We start from the raw sequence: 14,128 nt of genomic DNA on the forward strand, positions 1-14,128 counted from the left end.
TGCCCCAAACACTAATGCAGAGTGACACTGCCTGGGATTCCAGGAGACAAAAAGAACTTGCCGAGAACAGGAAGACAAGGCTTTTGGGTGTGGCCGTGACGGAGTTTGTTCCAGCAGCACCAGAGAGCTAAGCAAAACACCAGAAAGAGGTGGCTGCTCTTCACCAAGAATGTCTGGGGTGGCCATGTATAATGTCAGGGGTGGAGCACGGAGGGGACACGGGTCGAGCTAGCCTGAGGTCAGATAATGAAATCAAGAAGCCACACAGCAGGGGCAGGCAGGCCAACAGTCCCTCCTGTCACCGAGGGCTCCTGTCCTGGCCTCCTTGAACTCGTCTGGAGAGCCACACACCTGGAGAGCCTCAGGGTGGTATCACGCAGACTGCCTACCCCCACCTCCCCAAACAAGCGGGACTCCAGGCAGCCTCGTGCACACCCTCTCTCTCCATCCCCCCTGCACACCCTCCTCCTCTCTGCCCCTCTCCCCAGCCCAAATGAAGATCTCCAGGCTTGAATGCAGTTCACAAACGAGTGTCCGTTGGCATTAGAGACGTCAGCATTGTAGGTAGCCACCTGTGTTCATTCTGATTGCTTTTCTCCAGGAACCATCACGATTCAAATTGGTGGCTTATCTGCCTCAATGTAATTCCAGATTTTTTATGCTGCTAAATAATTACTGTTGTCACTGTCAATGGATCTCAGTGCGAAGGAACATCCGACACAATCACCAACCTGCCACACTGATGGAACCCACTCAGCGTCCCCCTCAGCGACTCCACTACTGGCCTTTATACTGCCAAGAACTGCGGTTCTCGAATGTGGCATGGAGTGTGGAGAAGGAACGCAGGATGATGCCTGCCTGTCGCTCCCTCCTGGCTGCGCCGAGAGGTCGTGTACACGGGGGTGGTACGTGGAAATACCCTCTACTGTCCATCAGAAGCATTTTTGCATATTTATACTTCCAGCCACCCAACCACATAAGCAGATCGGTTCTTCCTTACTAAGCAGATGAAAAATGGAACCGGAGGGAAGAAACATTTACTGCACACTTCTATTAATTCAGTAATTTTCCTTTTCCTACCTCCAATTTACAGATGAGGAAACTGGCACGCCAGGGACCACCTGCCCTGTAAGGGTTGGCCTGAGAGTGGCTCTTTTCCGAGGTCGCGCTTCCTCTGTGATCAACGTACCCTCGGTGTGAGAGAAGGCTCCGGCTCCAGACTGGACCCCACAGTCACCACAGGGCTCCGCACACACATTCCTGAATGGACATAGACATTTCTATAACAAGAACGCTTCAACTTCTCTTCTCAAAGCATGTTCCCACACGCTGTGCCTGAGACTTCGGACACTCGAAAGGGGAGTGCAGAATATCCTCACCCCACCTCCAAACCCTGTCGAGAACAGGAAGCAAAATGAATCTAGAAGATACGAGTATGTTGTTACCATCTGTAATATACAGGTGGGTGGGGGATGGGCTCGATGGGGGACGGGCACTCAGGAGGGCCCTTGTGATAAGCACGAAGTGTTGCATGTAAATGATGAACCACTGGACTCTACTCTTGAGACCAATACTGAACTATATGTCAACCAACTAGAATTTAAACAAAATAAAGGTAACAACAAATCTGTAATATACAATGATTCCATAACTTATAAAGAGACCAACATTCCTCAACTTCACCACTGTAAAACTTATCTCCACTGACAGAGCGTAGCGTGTGGTTTCCTGCAGCAGGGCAGCTACTTCGAGCTCACGCCTCGGTCACGTTCTAGCAACAGCAGCCTGCCGTAGCCGAGTTGGTCCCGCCAAGACAGTTAACCCTGCACCAGGGCCCGGGAAAGTCGGCACAAAGAGCCTGCCGGGCAGATAGTACTGAGAAGTGATGAAATACACATTTCTTTTTATTTCATTTTAAGGAAATATCTAACTTTGTTACCTGATCCGTTTCTACCCACAAAAAAACCTGAAGAACCTATAAAATATAAACTTCACATATTAAGAATCACCAACAGGTACACCTCGGTGGCTCAGTCAGTTAAATATCTGCCTTTGGCTCAGGTCATGATCCAGGAGTCCTGGGATGGAGCCCTGGGGTTGGGATCCCTGCTCCCAGGGCTCCCTGCTCGGTGGGGAGCTTGCTTCTCCCCCTCCCCTCTTCCCCCAGCTCATGCTCTATCTCTTATAAATAAAATAATCATCATTAACAAATCAACTTTCAGATATCACACAGAACTACTGCACTAAAGTAACTCTACTTACATTTTACTAAACCTGTTGTTATCTGTAGGTTTTTAAAATTTTAACTAAATTAGTAGTACTAAATACTCAAAACAATACTCCCACCTAGTGGCTAGAGAAAAACTTCTGGCTTATCTTAGTCATCAAGAGTACCGCCATAAAAAAGGAACTAAAACTACAATGAATTTAAAATAAGTTTATTCTGTTTGTACATCCACAAAATACGCCCTTGGGGGAAAAAAAAATAATAACCAACAAACCCATACACCCTGCTCCCCTTGAAGGAATGGATGGTAATACACTTTACAAAACTATCTCCGGAATCATGTATAAATGTTACTCTGAATTTCATTTGTTGTCATCAATTTCTTCAGTATCTCTGTGCTCTGAGGAATATTCTGGAAGAAGAAAAAAACAGTCATCAATACAGTGTGATGGAGAACCCAGTTAGAAACAACAGGCACACTCCAGCCCTACACTCTGAGGATGGAAACAGGAAGGCTCACAAAGAAACGGACCCTGCCCTGAATCTCCACTTTCAGGAGGTAACACATCCGAGCGTCTCAGAGCTTCAGGAATTTGAAGTATTTAAGTAAATGAAACCCCTAAGCCCAAAGCTTTATGGTGACGCCTTACGGCCTCCACAGGCTGTCCGAGCCCTCTAGTGGAAGATGACCCTCCCGGCCGGCCTCTCCCCAACAGGAGCTCTCGCAGCCCCGCTGCACCCACCGCCACGCGCCCTGGCTCTAAGCCTGCCCTTGTCCATGCTCCCGGCTTCCGTCTCGGATCCAGCTGCAGTGCCAGCCTCTCCTCAGACGGCCCCCACCCCGCTGTGGCAGGCCCGCGGGGGGTGCTCTCCTCCGTCCAGCGGGCACGACGGTGGCCTGTGCCACCTCCAGGCTGTGGCACTCACGTGGCTCCAGAGACGCTCAGGAGAATTCCACACGTCACTGACCCCATGCCCCCCTCAGACCAACTGAGACTATGAACGAACTCAGGATGACCACATCTGCTCACGTCTGAAAGACAACCGCCCTCCACAAACAGCCACTGTACCCGCCGCCATCATTACGTTTACAGGAAGAAATGAACAGGTTACGAGAAGTTATCTCACTTTCCCCTTCAAAGAATACTCCTGAAAGCTGCAGGCGGACTTAGACTCCATGCAACGACGTCCAGTTTCCAGAACGTGTGCGGAGTGCTGTGCCACACTAGAACAAGACCGCTGCAGGTCTGCTCTCACGCCGCCGCGGGAAGGGCCCTCAGTTAACCACACAAGCAAACACAGCGGTTAGTTATGTCCTCTGAAAGCACCGCTACCGATAAAACTCAGCTGGTCAAAAAGCTTACCCATGACTCCAGCTGATATAAAATCATGCTTGAATTATACGAACTTAGTCTTAAGTTCTACTAATTCAACAAATGGCTGGGAAAGCATTCTCCTATATTCCAGGTGCCTGACGACTGGGGGGCACCAAAATGGGAAAACATGGTCCATCCCCACGGAGCCAACCATCTAGCAAGCACACTAATTTAATGAGACAAGTACAATGAGCTAACTCTAAAAGAACTTGCCAGAAAAGATTTCCTAACATCAATGGTCATTCTACAATAAAACAGGACTCCCACTGTGGAACGCTATTGTTGTCTCTTCCCTGTACGAGAGAAAATCTTACCCAGGGCACATACACTTTCAGCCAATCTCCTAGGGAAAGGACAGGACCTCCTAAACTACCTGAAACCACAGGCAAAACTTTTGGTGTACATGTTCCGATATGAGTTTTTCCAGGGAAAGAGCCCAGGGATATACACACAAAGAGCAGGTTTATCTTGCCTTCACGTAGCCAGGCCCATGCAAAATTAAGTGAATACACGATGATAATTTAATTCATGCTGTGCTCAAAAATTCCTTCTTAAATATTACAACCTTCCAAGTGAATTAGTTACAGAAACTTCCTGAAAAGTCAAACCATCCCTCTACACAGCCATCTGGGATTTGTATCAATGCACTGCACTGGTCTACCATGAAAAAGCTTAAATAAAACATCTCTCCAGTTACAGAAGTACATCTAAAAGAAAGGGCAGCAATCCAATTCAAAGTGCCAGATCAGAAAGCTTTACTTGGAGGAAAAAAGATCTCTAAGCATTCCTTAAGTTTTAAACCAGTACCATAAATTTACCATTGTTATTAAGTTTGTTGTAACTCAGGTATTAAGTCAATGAGCTAAAACCTTACCTTAACCAAACCTTTCAAGCTTCTGGAAGAAAGGATAGGCTTAAAAGCTTCAACTGTGATTAGGTCTAACTTCATCACATCAGTGTAACACAAATACAGAACTGCAGGAATCCTCCACACTTGACAGTAACTCAGAACTGTGAATAACACAAGGGAATAAAGCACTTAAGTCTTCTACCGTATGATTTTTAAACTAAACACCTCTAAATAAAAAAGGCTACTTCTGGGTGCCTGGGTGGCTAAGTTGGTTAAGCAACTGCCTTCGGCTCAAGTCATGATCCTGGAGTCCCAGGATCGAGTCCCACATCAGGTTCCCTGCTCAGTGGGGAGTCTGCTTCTCCCTCTGACCCTCCCCCCCATGCCCTCTCTCTCAAATAAATAAATAAATAAAATCTTTAAAAAAAAAAAAGGCTACTCTTAAAAGTAGTTCTCTGTTGTTTTACTTAAAGTGTCTACTGTCATATCAAACCACTTATAATGTATATTTTCTTTCAAAGCCAATTTATTTTCGCTAAATAATTTCTTGCTTTTGTAAATATTACTTATTTTACATTTCCTGAATATACTGAGACACATCATAGGTAACTACAAGATTAAAATTTTGCTGAATATAATAAAACAGATTAGCCACTTACTCCAGTAAACTTCACATTTAAGGGGAAAAAAACCTACTTACTAACAAATAACAATTATATTAGCTACCAAAGAGTAAGTGACAATCTCACATTTGATGTGATGTTAGGGTATAATCAGTTACAGGAATAAAAAATAAAATATTCAAGAAACTTCAGTATCAGAACTAGAGCAACTCTGCCAGGCTGCAAAGTTAAGAACTCAGTTAAGAATTCTGAGCTGCTCTCACATCGTAACTGCGTGTGTGGACAATGTTAAAATTCAAAATACACACAACATACTAGCAACAAGAGACATTAAAGCAATACATTGGTATTGCTAATCATCATTAGCAAACTACTTTAAAAAGTCCCCTAATAATTACAGTAGTAACTAATAACCAATAAAGCATTAACAAGACACACGGTAAATGTCACAAATTTTAACACCACCTGCTGCAGGAAGGTCGTGTACGATATTTGGTTGTTCCAGCAGTGAACAGCATGGAGGCTCTTTGAAATTCTGTGTTTTCAGGGCTTTCAGGAAAGGAGAATGAAGGCTGCTAGTAGATTCTGAAGTTTTATAGTCAGTAACATGCCGACATGTGAGAATCGTCACTTGCATATTCTTCCTTGCACAAGAGCCAAAGACCTAAGGCAAAATTGACCTCAAATTAAAATACAAACATAATTTTGTTACAGAACAGAAACATTCCTCTAGCTGTTTATCTAACATCGTTTACAGTAATATTCCCCTTGAGAGGTGGACGTGTCCAATGGAAAAGAGAACACATCTGCTGTCCCCTTACCCAGGTTTGATCTTGATTCTGTCACTTTCTGGTTTGCTGACCTTTTCTAAGTCACTTTCCTCAGCTGTGAACAGAGGACAGTGCTGCCCACCTGAGGGGGCTGCCGTGTGCAGTCAGTGAAGTCAGGAAGAAACACGGCTGGCGCAGCTGTGCTAACACCAGGACAGGCTTCCAGGGTAAAGGAGCTGCTCAACTATGAGATCTATTCCAATACAGATATTTCTAAAAACAGCACATTACTTGCAAGCGACATTCAGACTAACATTATATCGGCAAAAGGAAGTGATCCCCCTCCTCTAATCCGTATGTTCCTGCGTTCAGTAACACTTTAATAAAGATGTTTCTAAGCTGCAACCGTGCACTCACAATAGTGTTGTATCACTGCAATATTCCGTAAATGCATTTTTAAGTCTTTTGCTTATAGGCAAGTTTTAATCACTCTAGACCTTTATTTTCTCCTAAGCATGTATTTTGTGAAGTTCCAAGGACCCCTTCCAGCTTTCAAAATCTATGGTCTTGTAAACAAAAAAAAAAAGCAGCTTTTTGGGTTTTTTGGGGTTTTTTAAGAACAAAAAGTAAACTTTAGGCCACCCTACCTTGTCTGAAGTATTTTACAAAAAAAAGAAAATGGCTATTTTTTTTTCTTTTTAAAGATTATTTATTTATTTGACAGACGGAGATCACAAGTAGGCAGAGAGGCAGGCAGAGAGAGAGAGGAGGAAGCAGGCTTCCTGCTGAGCAGAGAGCCCGATGCGGGGCTCGATCCCAGGACCCTGAGATCATGACCTGAGCCAAAGGCAGAGGCCTTAACCCACTGAGCCACCTAAGTGCCCCAAAAATGGCTATTTCTAATAATAACAACAGAACTACAAATTTTACACATCATTAATGATTTCTAAGACTAACTTCATCATCTCACAGCTTAGTAAATAAACACAAAATAGCTAACATCAGCAGGTACATCCCATTTAAAAAAACACATTACTCACTAGTCCTAATTTATTAACCTCCCTACAACACTCATACTCTGAATTCACACTTGACTACTCTGTTAGACTGTGTGTGTTTATCAGGATTTTGTGGCTGACATGAGCCAAACGGTAGGGGGATGCAGATTGTCCCTGAGGAAAAAAAAAATACTGATGAAAAAATCTGAAGTTCTGGAAAAGTTGTCCCATAGTACAAAAATAATAAAATATTCTTGACATAACAATCATGCTACTTAAATTGAAGGAACACAAATTGGGGTGCCTGGGTGGCTCGGCCAGTTAAGCATCTGCCTTTGGTTAAGGTCAGGATCCCAGGATCAGATCACTGGGATTCAGTCCTGCATCCGGCTCCCTGCTCAGCGGGGAGTCTGCTTCTCCCTCTCCCTGCAGTTCCCCCTGCTTGTGTGCGCATGCTCTCTCTCTCAAATAAATAAATTAAATATTTATTTATTTGTTTGTTTGTTTGTTTATTTAGAGAGATAGCTGGGCGCCTGGTTGGCTTTCTTTCAAACGTAACAATACAGCAGATGAAAAGGATCCAACTGTTTTATGCTTCTTTGGCCTATAATCTTCAGCACATTTGTTAAATGAGTTATTTTATTCTTTATATTCCATAACAAATTCCTATGATACTTAATTTCCTATGATAATTTTAAGAAAAAAAAACAAATACTTCCCTGTTTTGCATGTGACCGTGTAGGCTCAAGTGTTAAGACACGGAGCCCTTAAAAAAGGGAGCTCACCCGTCTTCATTTCTCTTACCTTTTCCAGCCACTGATACTGCTGATCTTCAGCTACGTAGCAGCTGCACTGACAGAGGACAACCTGGAAAATCACATCCAAGTGTTTCGTCAGGTCAAATGAATTTGACACACTCCGAACTACCACCATATACACATCATTTGAATCCTAATATAACCTTTAGGTAGTACTTGCTTTCTTAATTTGCTATTGGTTTATTTATTCGAATCAAACCACTACTGGCAGTTAACATGAGAATAAAGTACACATGAACGGAGTGACCACAAGAGTTTGCATAGGAGACACTGAAGACACTACCAATAAATGCTACCAGAATCTTCTTTATGACACAAGAATGATACCAGTCCTGCTTGCCCTTCTAGGGGTCATACACTGGGAAGGCCAAACACAAAACAAATGTAAACGCTATTAACATAAGCATTATACAAACTCTAGGTGCTATCAGAGTGAATTGCAGCCAGACAGCATCTCAACCCAAATGGCACTGTGAAACCATACTGATGCCTCTGAAGACATGGTCTTATTTTAGAAAACAAGTTCTAACCCACGTACTCAAAGCAAAATAATCTGTAATGCCACAATGCCGTAAAAGGTTGGGTTCCTGATTATTAATGCTCATGGAATGATATTATCCACAGAACTCAACATCTACTAAAACATTGCCAGAAATGCTAACACTTAATTACCCAAAGGAAGCAAAGAAGGCAAAAAAAGTACAGTGGGATGGGGGACAAGAAAAAGACTGGACATAAACTACACACGTAGGTTATGCTTAATCAAGGAATATCTCATGAATGTACGACTAGAAAAGGTGATGGAAATTTCTCCTACTGGACCTTCACAATCTGTTCTAAAGTATAATCTTCTCAATTAAAGATGAGATCAAAAACATGCTTACTTTATACATTATTTCCTATAAATGCTAGATGTGCATAAAAATCCTTATGCAATCTTAAATAACTTTGGATAGCATGTTAAAAAACAAACTAGAAGTATTAAAAGATCAAACTTTACAGTTTTCAAGGCTAACATTGGGTCTTTACCTTTTGAAATAAGCCCCATTACAGTATTAGGGACTCAGCAGCTTCTTTCACTGTTTAAACCCCTGTGCTGGCCCATGTTCAACAGCTCAGCAGCTGGGGAACAGTGCTCTGTCAGACAAGCAGGTGGGGAGACACAGCACCTGCCTGGCCACCTCTTTTGCCTGACTCTCAAATCGCCCCGTATGCTGTGCTCTCTGAAAGGACCCAAGATTAGGATCTGAACGCATAGGACACAAGGAAATCACTCGGTGTCAACTACAGAATGACTTTCAGGGCTTAAAAAATCAGGTTAGGGTAAAAGATTAAAGTCAAGAGAATTATGCTCAGAACGCATAAAGCATTCATTTGTTCAATCAACACTACCAGAGTTTCTAGCATGTACCAGGCATTTGCTAAATCCTGGGTATCCTGCCACAAAAGAGAACTCCCTGCTTTCACAGAGTGAACACATTTTTGCACATTCAGAGTTACCAGCTGAAATAATTTTTTGAATGAGAGCAAGGTGTGAATGTCTGCTGTCTATGGTTTTTCCTAACAAAGTTATTTCAGAATTTCCTAGGACTTTATCAACACACTGTGTTCGCCACACTAATATTTATATAAGTAACAGCACTGCCTACAGGTGCAATTCGTCAGCCCAGAAGCAGATATAAAGGAACACAAAATTCAAATGAACACCACACGAATGATGCCTAAACAGCTCCCTCTGAAGCATCCAAGTCCCACATACCGAGGGACTCGATTTCAGATGATAAAATACACAAAAGGCCTCTGCGGGGGACAGATGTGTCGTGTCCGTTGTTCTACACCATTCATTCCAGAGGTTAGCACAGCCAACTTCTTCCCAGACTCCTGAATTCATTACAAATGACGACAAAAACGCTGTGAAAAACAATTCACATCAGTTAGTGCCATGTCTGCAAGCTGAATTTTCTAGAATCAAAAACGATTTCAAGTTACTCTAGAATTTGAGACCTACAAGAGCCATTAAGACCACTAACCGTACACAGCCATTTTACAGAAAAGGAAACTGGGGACTCAAGAAGTTAAACAACCTCAGTACAGATGGTATCAGAGGCAGGAATTCAGAACACAGGTTTACTGCCAGGCTGTACCACACTGTCACAAGGTAAGACTTGCAGGGAAACTGTCGGCCAGGAGAACTTCATATAAATGAGTCAACAGTTACTTACCACTTACTTACTATGTCCTGCAAGCAAGGGCTACCTGACAGGGCAAAATCGACTTCCTAGAGGCTCCTAGGGCTCACCCCCAGAGCCTGTGCACCGGCCAGAATCACACAAGTCTGCGCACCTACATCCATCTGCTGTCCTAGCTGGACCCTGCACTGTTAGCCTACCAAATGGAGTCATACATGTACAGATCTCCAAACGTGAGTGCTCAAAAATGTTAGGGACCATCACTGGTATTTTTAGAGTTCTCATCCTGTTCTCAAAGGATTCTGTTACTTCAAAAACATTTAAGAACCACTGCTCCAAAGGGGCCATGTACACACGCCACCTCGGTCGCTCTGAGTCTGGCCCAAACAGTACCAGGACTCTGAGGACATGTGGATACCTGGACACACTATAAACTCAGTTCCTGTGATTTACAACTTCCTTAACCAAAGCACACGTCCTTTAAATCTTAATTTTTAAAAGTCTGTCAAAAAGACGGTTATCAACCGTACACAAAGATAAACTCGAAATGGATAAAAGACCTCAACGTGAGACAGGAATCCACCAGAATCCTAGAAAAGAACATAGGCAGTAACCTCTTCGATATCAGCCACAGCAACTTCTTGCAAGATATGTCTCTAAAGGCAAAGGAAACAAAAGCCAAAATAAACTTTTGGGACTTCATCAAAATCAAAAGCTTCTGCACAGCAAAGGAAACAGTCAAGAAAACGAAGAGGCAACCCACGGAATGGGAGAAAATATTTGCAAATGACAGTACAGACAAAAGGTTGATATCCAGGATCTATAATGAACTCCTCAAACTCAACACACACGAAACAGGCAAACATATCATAAAATGGGCAGAAGATATGAACAGACACTTCTCCAATCAAGACATACAAATGGCTATCAGACACATGAAAAAATGTTCATCATCATTAGCACTCAGGGAGATTCAAATTAAAACCACATTGAGATATCACCTTACACCAGTTAGAATGGCCAAAATTAACAAAACAGGAAACAACATGTGTTGGAGGGGATGTGGAGAAAGGGGAACCCTCTTACACTGTTGGTGGGAATGCAAGTTGGTGCAGCCACTTTGGAGAACAATGTGGAGATTCCTCAAGAAATTAAAAGTAGAGCTTCCCTATGACCCTGCAATTGCACTCCTGGGTATTTACCCCAAAAATACAGATGGAGTGAAAAGAAGGGCCATCTGTACCCCAATGTTTATAGCAGCAATGGCCACGGTCGCCAAACTGTGGAAAGAACCAAGATGCCCTTCAATGGACGAATGGATAAGGAAGATGTGGTCCATATACACTATGGAGTATTATGCCTCCATCAAAAAGGATGAATACCCAACTTTTGTAGCAACATGGACGGGACTGGAAGAGATGATGCTGAGTGAAATAAGTCAAGCAGAGAGAGTCAATTATCATATGGTTTCTCTTATTCGTGGAGCACAACAAATAACATGGAAGATACGGGGAGATGGAGAAGAGAAGGGAGTTGAGGGAAATTGGAAGGGGAGGTGAACCATGAGAGACTACAGACTCTGAAAAACAATCTGAGGGTTTTGAAGGGGCGGGGGGTGGGAGGTTGGGGGAACCAGGTGGTGGGTATTAGGGAGGGCACAGATTGCATGGAGCACTGGGTGTGGTGCAAAAACAATGAATACTGTTATGCTGAAAAGAAATTTAAAAAAATAAATAAATAAAGATGGTTATCATTTGAGCAGGCACAGATTTTACTCAGATACAAAGTTACCCTGCTACGACTTTTTCTAAAAAAGTAACAGACATTTGAAGTACCAGGATAAGAAGTAAGTAACAGGGATTTTTGTTTTTCTTGTTTAAATTCTTTATTTAAATTCAATCAATTAGGGGCACCTAGGTAACTCAGTAGGTTATAGCCTCTCTCTTCAGCTCAGGTCATGATCCCAGCATCCTGGGATGGAGCCCCACATCAGGCTCTCTGCTCAGCAGGGAGCCTGCTTCCCCATCTCTCTCTCTGCCTGCCTCTCTGCTTACTTGTGATCTGTCAAATAAATAAAATCTTTGAAAAAATAAAAGAATAAAAATAATAAATTCAATGAATTAACATACAATGCATTACTAGTTTCAGAGGTAGAGTACAGGGACTGATCAGTTGCATACAACACCCAGGGCTCAGTACATCACATGCCCTCCTTAATGCCTATCACCCAGTTACCCCATTCCCCACCCACCTCCCACGGATTTTCAACAAAACGACCATTCTAACACATTTCTACTCACCTACTGCATTATTTCCTATAGCAATTATGAATTTGGAGCAAGGATATTTTTCCAGCAGAGAAACTTCCAAAGATGTTTTTGTCTGTCTTCGAAAGAGCCGCACCTCCCTAACACAAGAAACAAAAGACAAAACTAAAGCAACTTAAACATAATTAGTACCTATTATGAGGAAAAGGATACTAGAGGCATGATTCTGTAATCAGCAATATGCAGGCTTTAATTTCATAAAGAATGTAATTACCATCTAAGGGAAACAACAGAGTCAGGCAACAATAACTAACAGATAAAACCATCTGATGCAGGGGTGCCTGGGTGGCTCCGTGGGGTAAAGCCTCTTCTTTTGGCTCAGGTCATGAGCCCGGGGTCCTGAGAGCTCTATGCTCAGCGGGGAGCCTGCTTCCTCCTCTCTCTCTGCCTGCCTCTCTGCCTACTTGTGATCTCTGTCAAATAAATAAATAAAATCTTAAAAAAAAAAAAATCTGATGCAAAATTCATGGAGAACTCCAAAACAGAAATCAGGCTGTCCGCCTGACCCAGTGATCAACCTCAGCATCCCCCAGAGTGGCACAATCGCGTACAGTGTGCAACAAGAAATGGGAAGCACCACCGTCCCGCCAGCAGAGTACTGAGCTTGCACCACGCGTCCAAGAGGAACATCCATCCACAGAGAATGCAGGGAGGGAACGAACAGGATAAATCAGACAAATTCAGGGTGTGGGACACCCTACCCAACAACTACCTCGGCAGGGGTGAGGAGGAGGGGCTGCTCTAAATGACCTGCAGCTCGAGAGAGACAGAACGTCGAAAAGTAACGCGTGGACCTCGTCCGGGTTCTGACTTAGAGGAATTCACCGAATCACCCGGCGTCTGACACTCCGGCGCGAGTCTGGTCCTGCGCCGGTACTACACGGTGTCAGACGACTACCTTCGTCAGCAGCTGTTCGCGCACACTCGGGAAAACGCCTCCGCCGTTCGAGGCGCATCGGAAAAGCGGGGACGTGCAAGGCCGCGGTCACTGGGACTCCGAGGTGGGGGGATAAAATACAGGCGGCGACGCCGTCACCACTGTCCAATCTACGTGCATGGGTTGGGGCGGAGGGTCATTTTGTATTTTCTTTGCTCTTTGTAAAGAGGCGGGTTTTCCACCTGCTACGGACACCGAGGCTAACGAAGAGCGGAGGATAGAAAGGCTTTGAGAGAGCTGCCTTACGTCCACGGACCACGAGCCCCCAACGACGGCCTCCCGGGAACCCGCTTCGAGCGCGCACGGCGGCCCCCGAGGCCCCGCAAAGGAAGCCCCGGCGGTACGCACGCCGCGGAGGCCGCCGCAGGCCAGCGCCACCCCGCGCCCGACCCCCGGACCTCACCTCTTCCGCGCCAGCTGCCGCCGGACCTCCCTGTCCTCGGCCGTCTCCCTCTTCCCCTCCTCCTCCTCCTCCTCCTCCTCCTCCTCCTCCTCGTCCTCGGTCCCAGCGCGGCACGGCGCCCTCACCACCTCGCCGAAGAACGTGGCCGCCATGGCAGCCGCGCCAGCGTCCGGGCCCGTCCGCGGCGCCCCAGAACGGCGCACGCGCCCCGCCCTCAGCCGCGGCCTGCCACGCCCCGTGCTCCGCCTCCGCACCCGAGCCACGCCCTCACACCACGCCCCCGCGCACGCGCGCGTTCCCCGCGGTCGCGCCAGTCTCTAGCTTCTTATTCTAGAGCCGGAGCGCGCGGCAACCGAGAGGTAGGAAGACTCCGGGCTAGAGAGGCCAGCGCGGGGCGGGGGCGCGTCCTGTCCCGGCAGGTGGCGCACGGGAGACAGGACCCCGGCTCGGCCGGCGGCGCGCGGGAGAAGCCCGCCCCGCTCCCCCGCCTTCCTTACCGCGGCGCACGTTCCCCTTCTCCGCCGGGGCGAGTGGGGGGGGGGGGGGGGAGGGGGCGGCGCTGCGGACCGAGGGGGGAAGAAATACGGCGCTCCGTGGGGGGGTCAAACGC

At 45.4% G+C, this 14,128-nt stretch overlaps 1 protein-coding gene across 1 annotated transcript; it reads right to left on the bottom strand.

Moving 5' to 3' along the window:
• Positions 1 to 2,422: 2,422 nt before the first annotated feature.
• On the bottom strand, positions 2,423 to 13,724 carry PSMG1 (proteasome assembly chaperone 1). Its single transcript, XM_059164737.1, has 7 exons — positions 13,519 to 13,724; positions 12,152 to 12,258; positions 9,422 to 9,573; positions 7,649 to 7,711; positions 5,542 to 5,740; positions 4,478 to 4,614; positions 2,423 to 2,639 (listed from the first exon to the last, which is right to left on the bottom strand). The coding sequence occupies exons 1-7, from the start codon at positions 13,668 to 13,670 to the stop codon at positions 2,565 to 2,567; spliced, it is 885 nt and encodes a 294-aa protein (XP_059020720.1). The 5' UTR covers positions 13,671 to 13,724; the 3' UTR covers positions 2,423 to 2,564.
• Positions 13,725 to 14,128: the final 404 nt, after the last annotated feature.

Source organism: Mustela lutreola, chromosome 2, assembly GCF_030435805.1.
Source record: "Mustela lutreola isolate mMusLut2 chromosome 2, mMusLut2.pri, whole genome shotgun sequence".
Classification (NCBI taxonomy): domain Eukaryota; kingdom Metazoa; phylum Chordata; class Mammalia; order Carnivora; family Mustelidae; genus Mustela; species Mustela lutreola.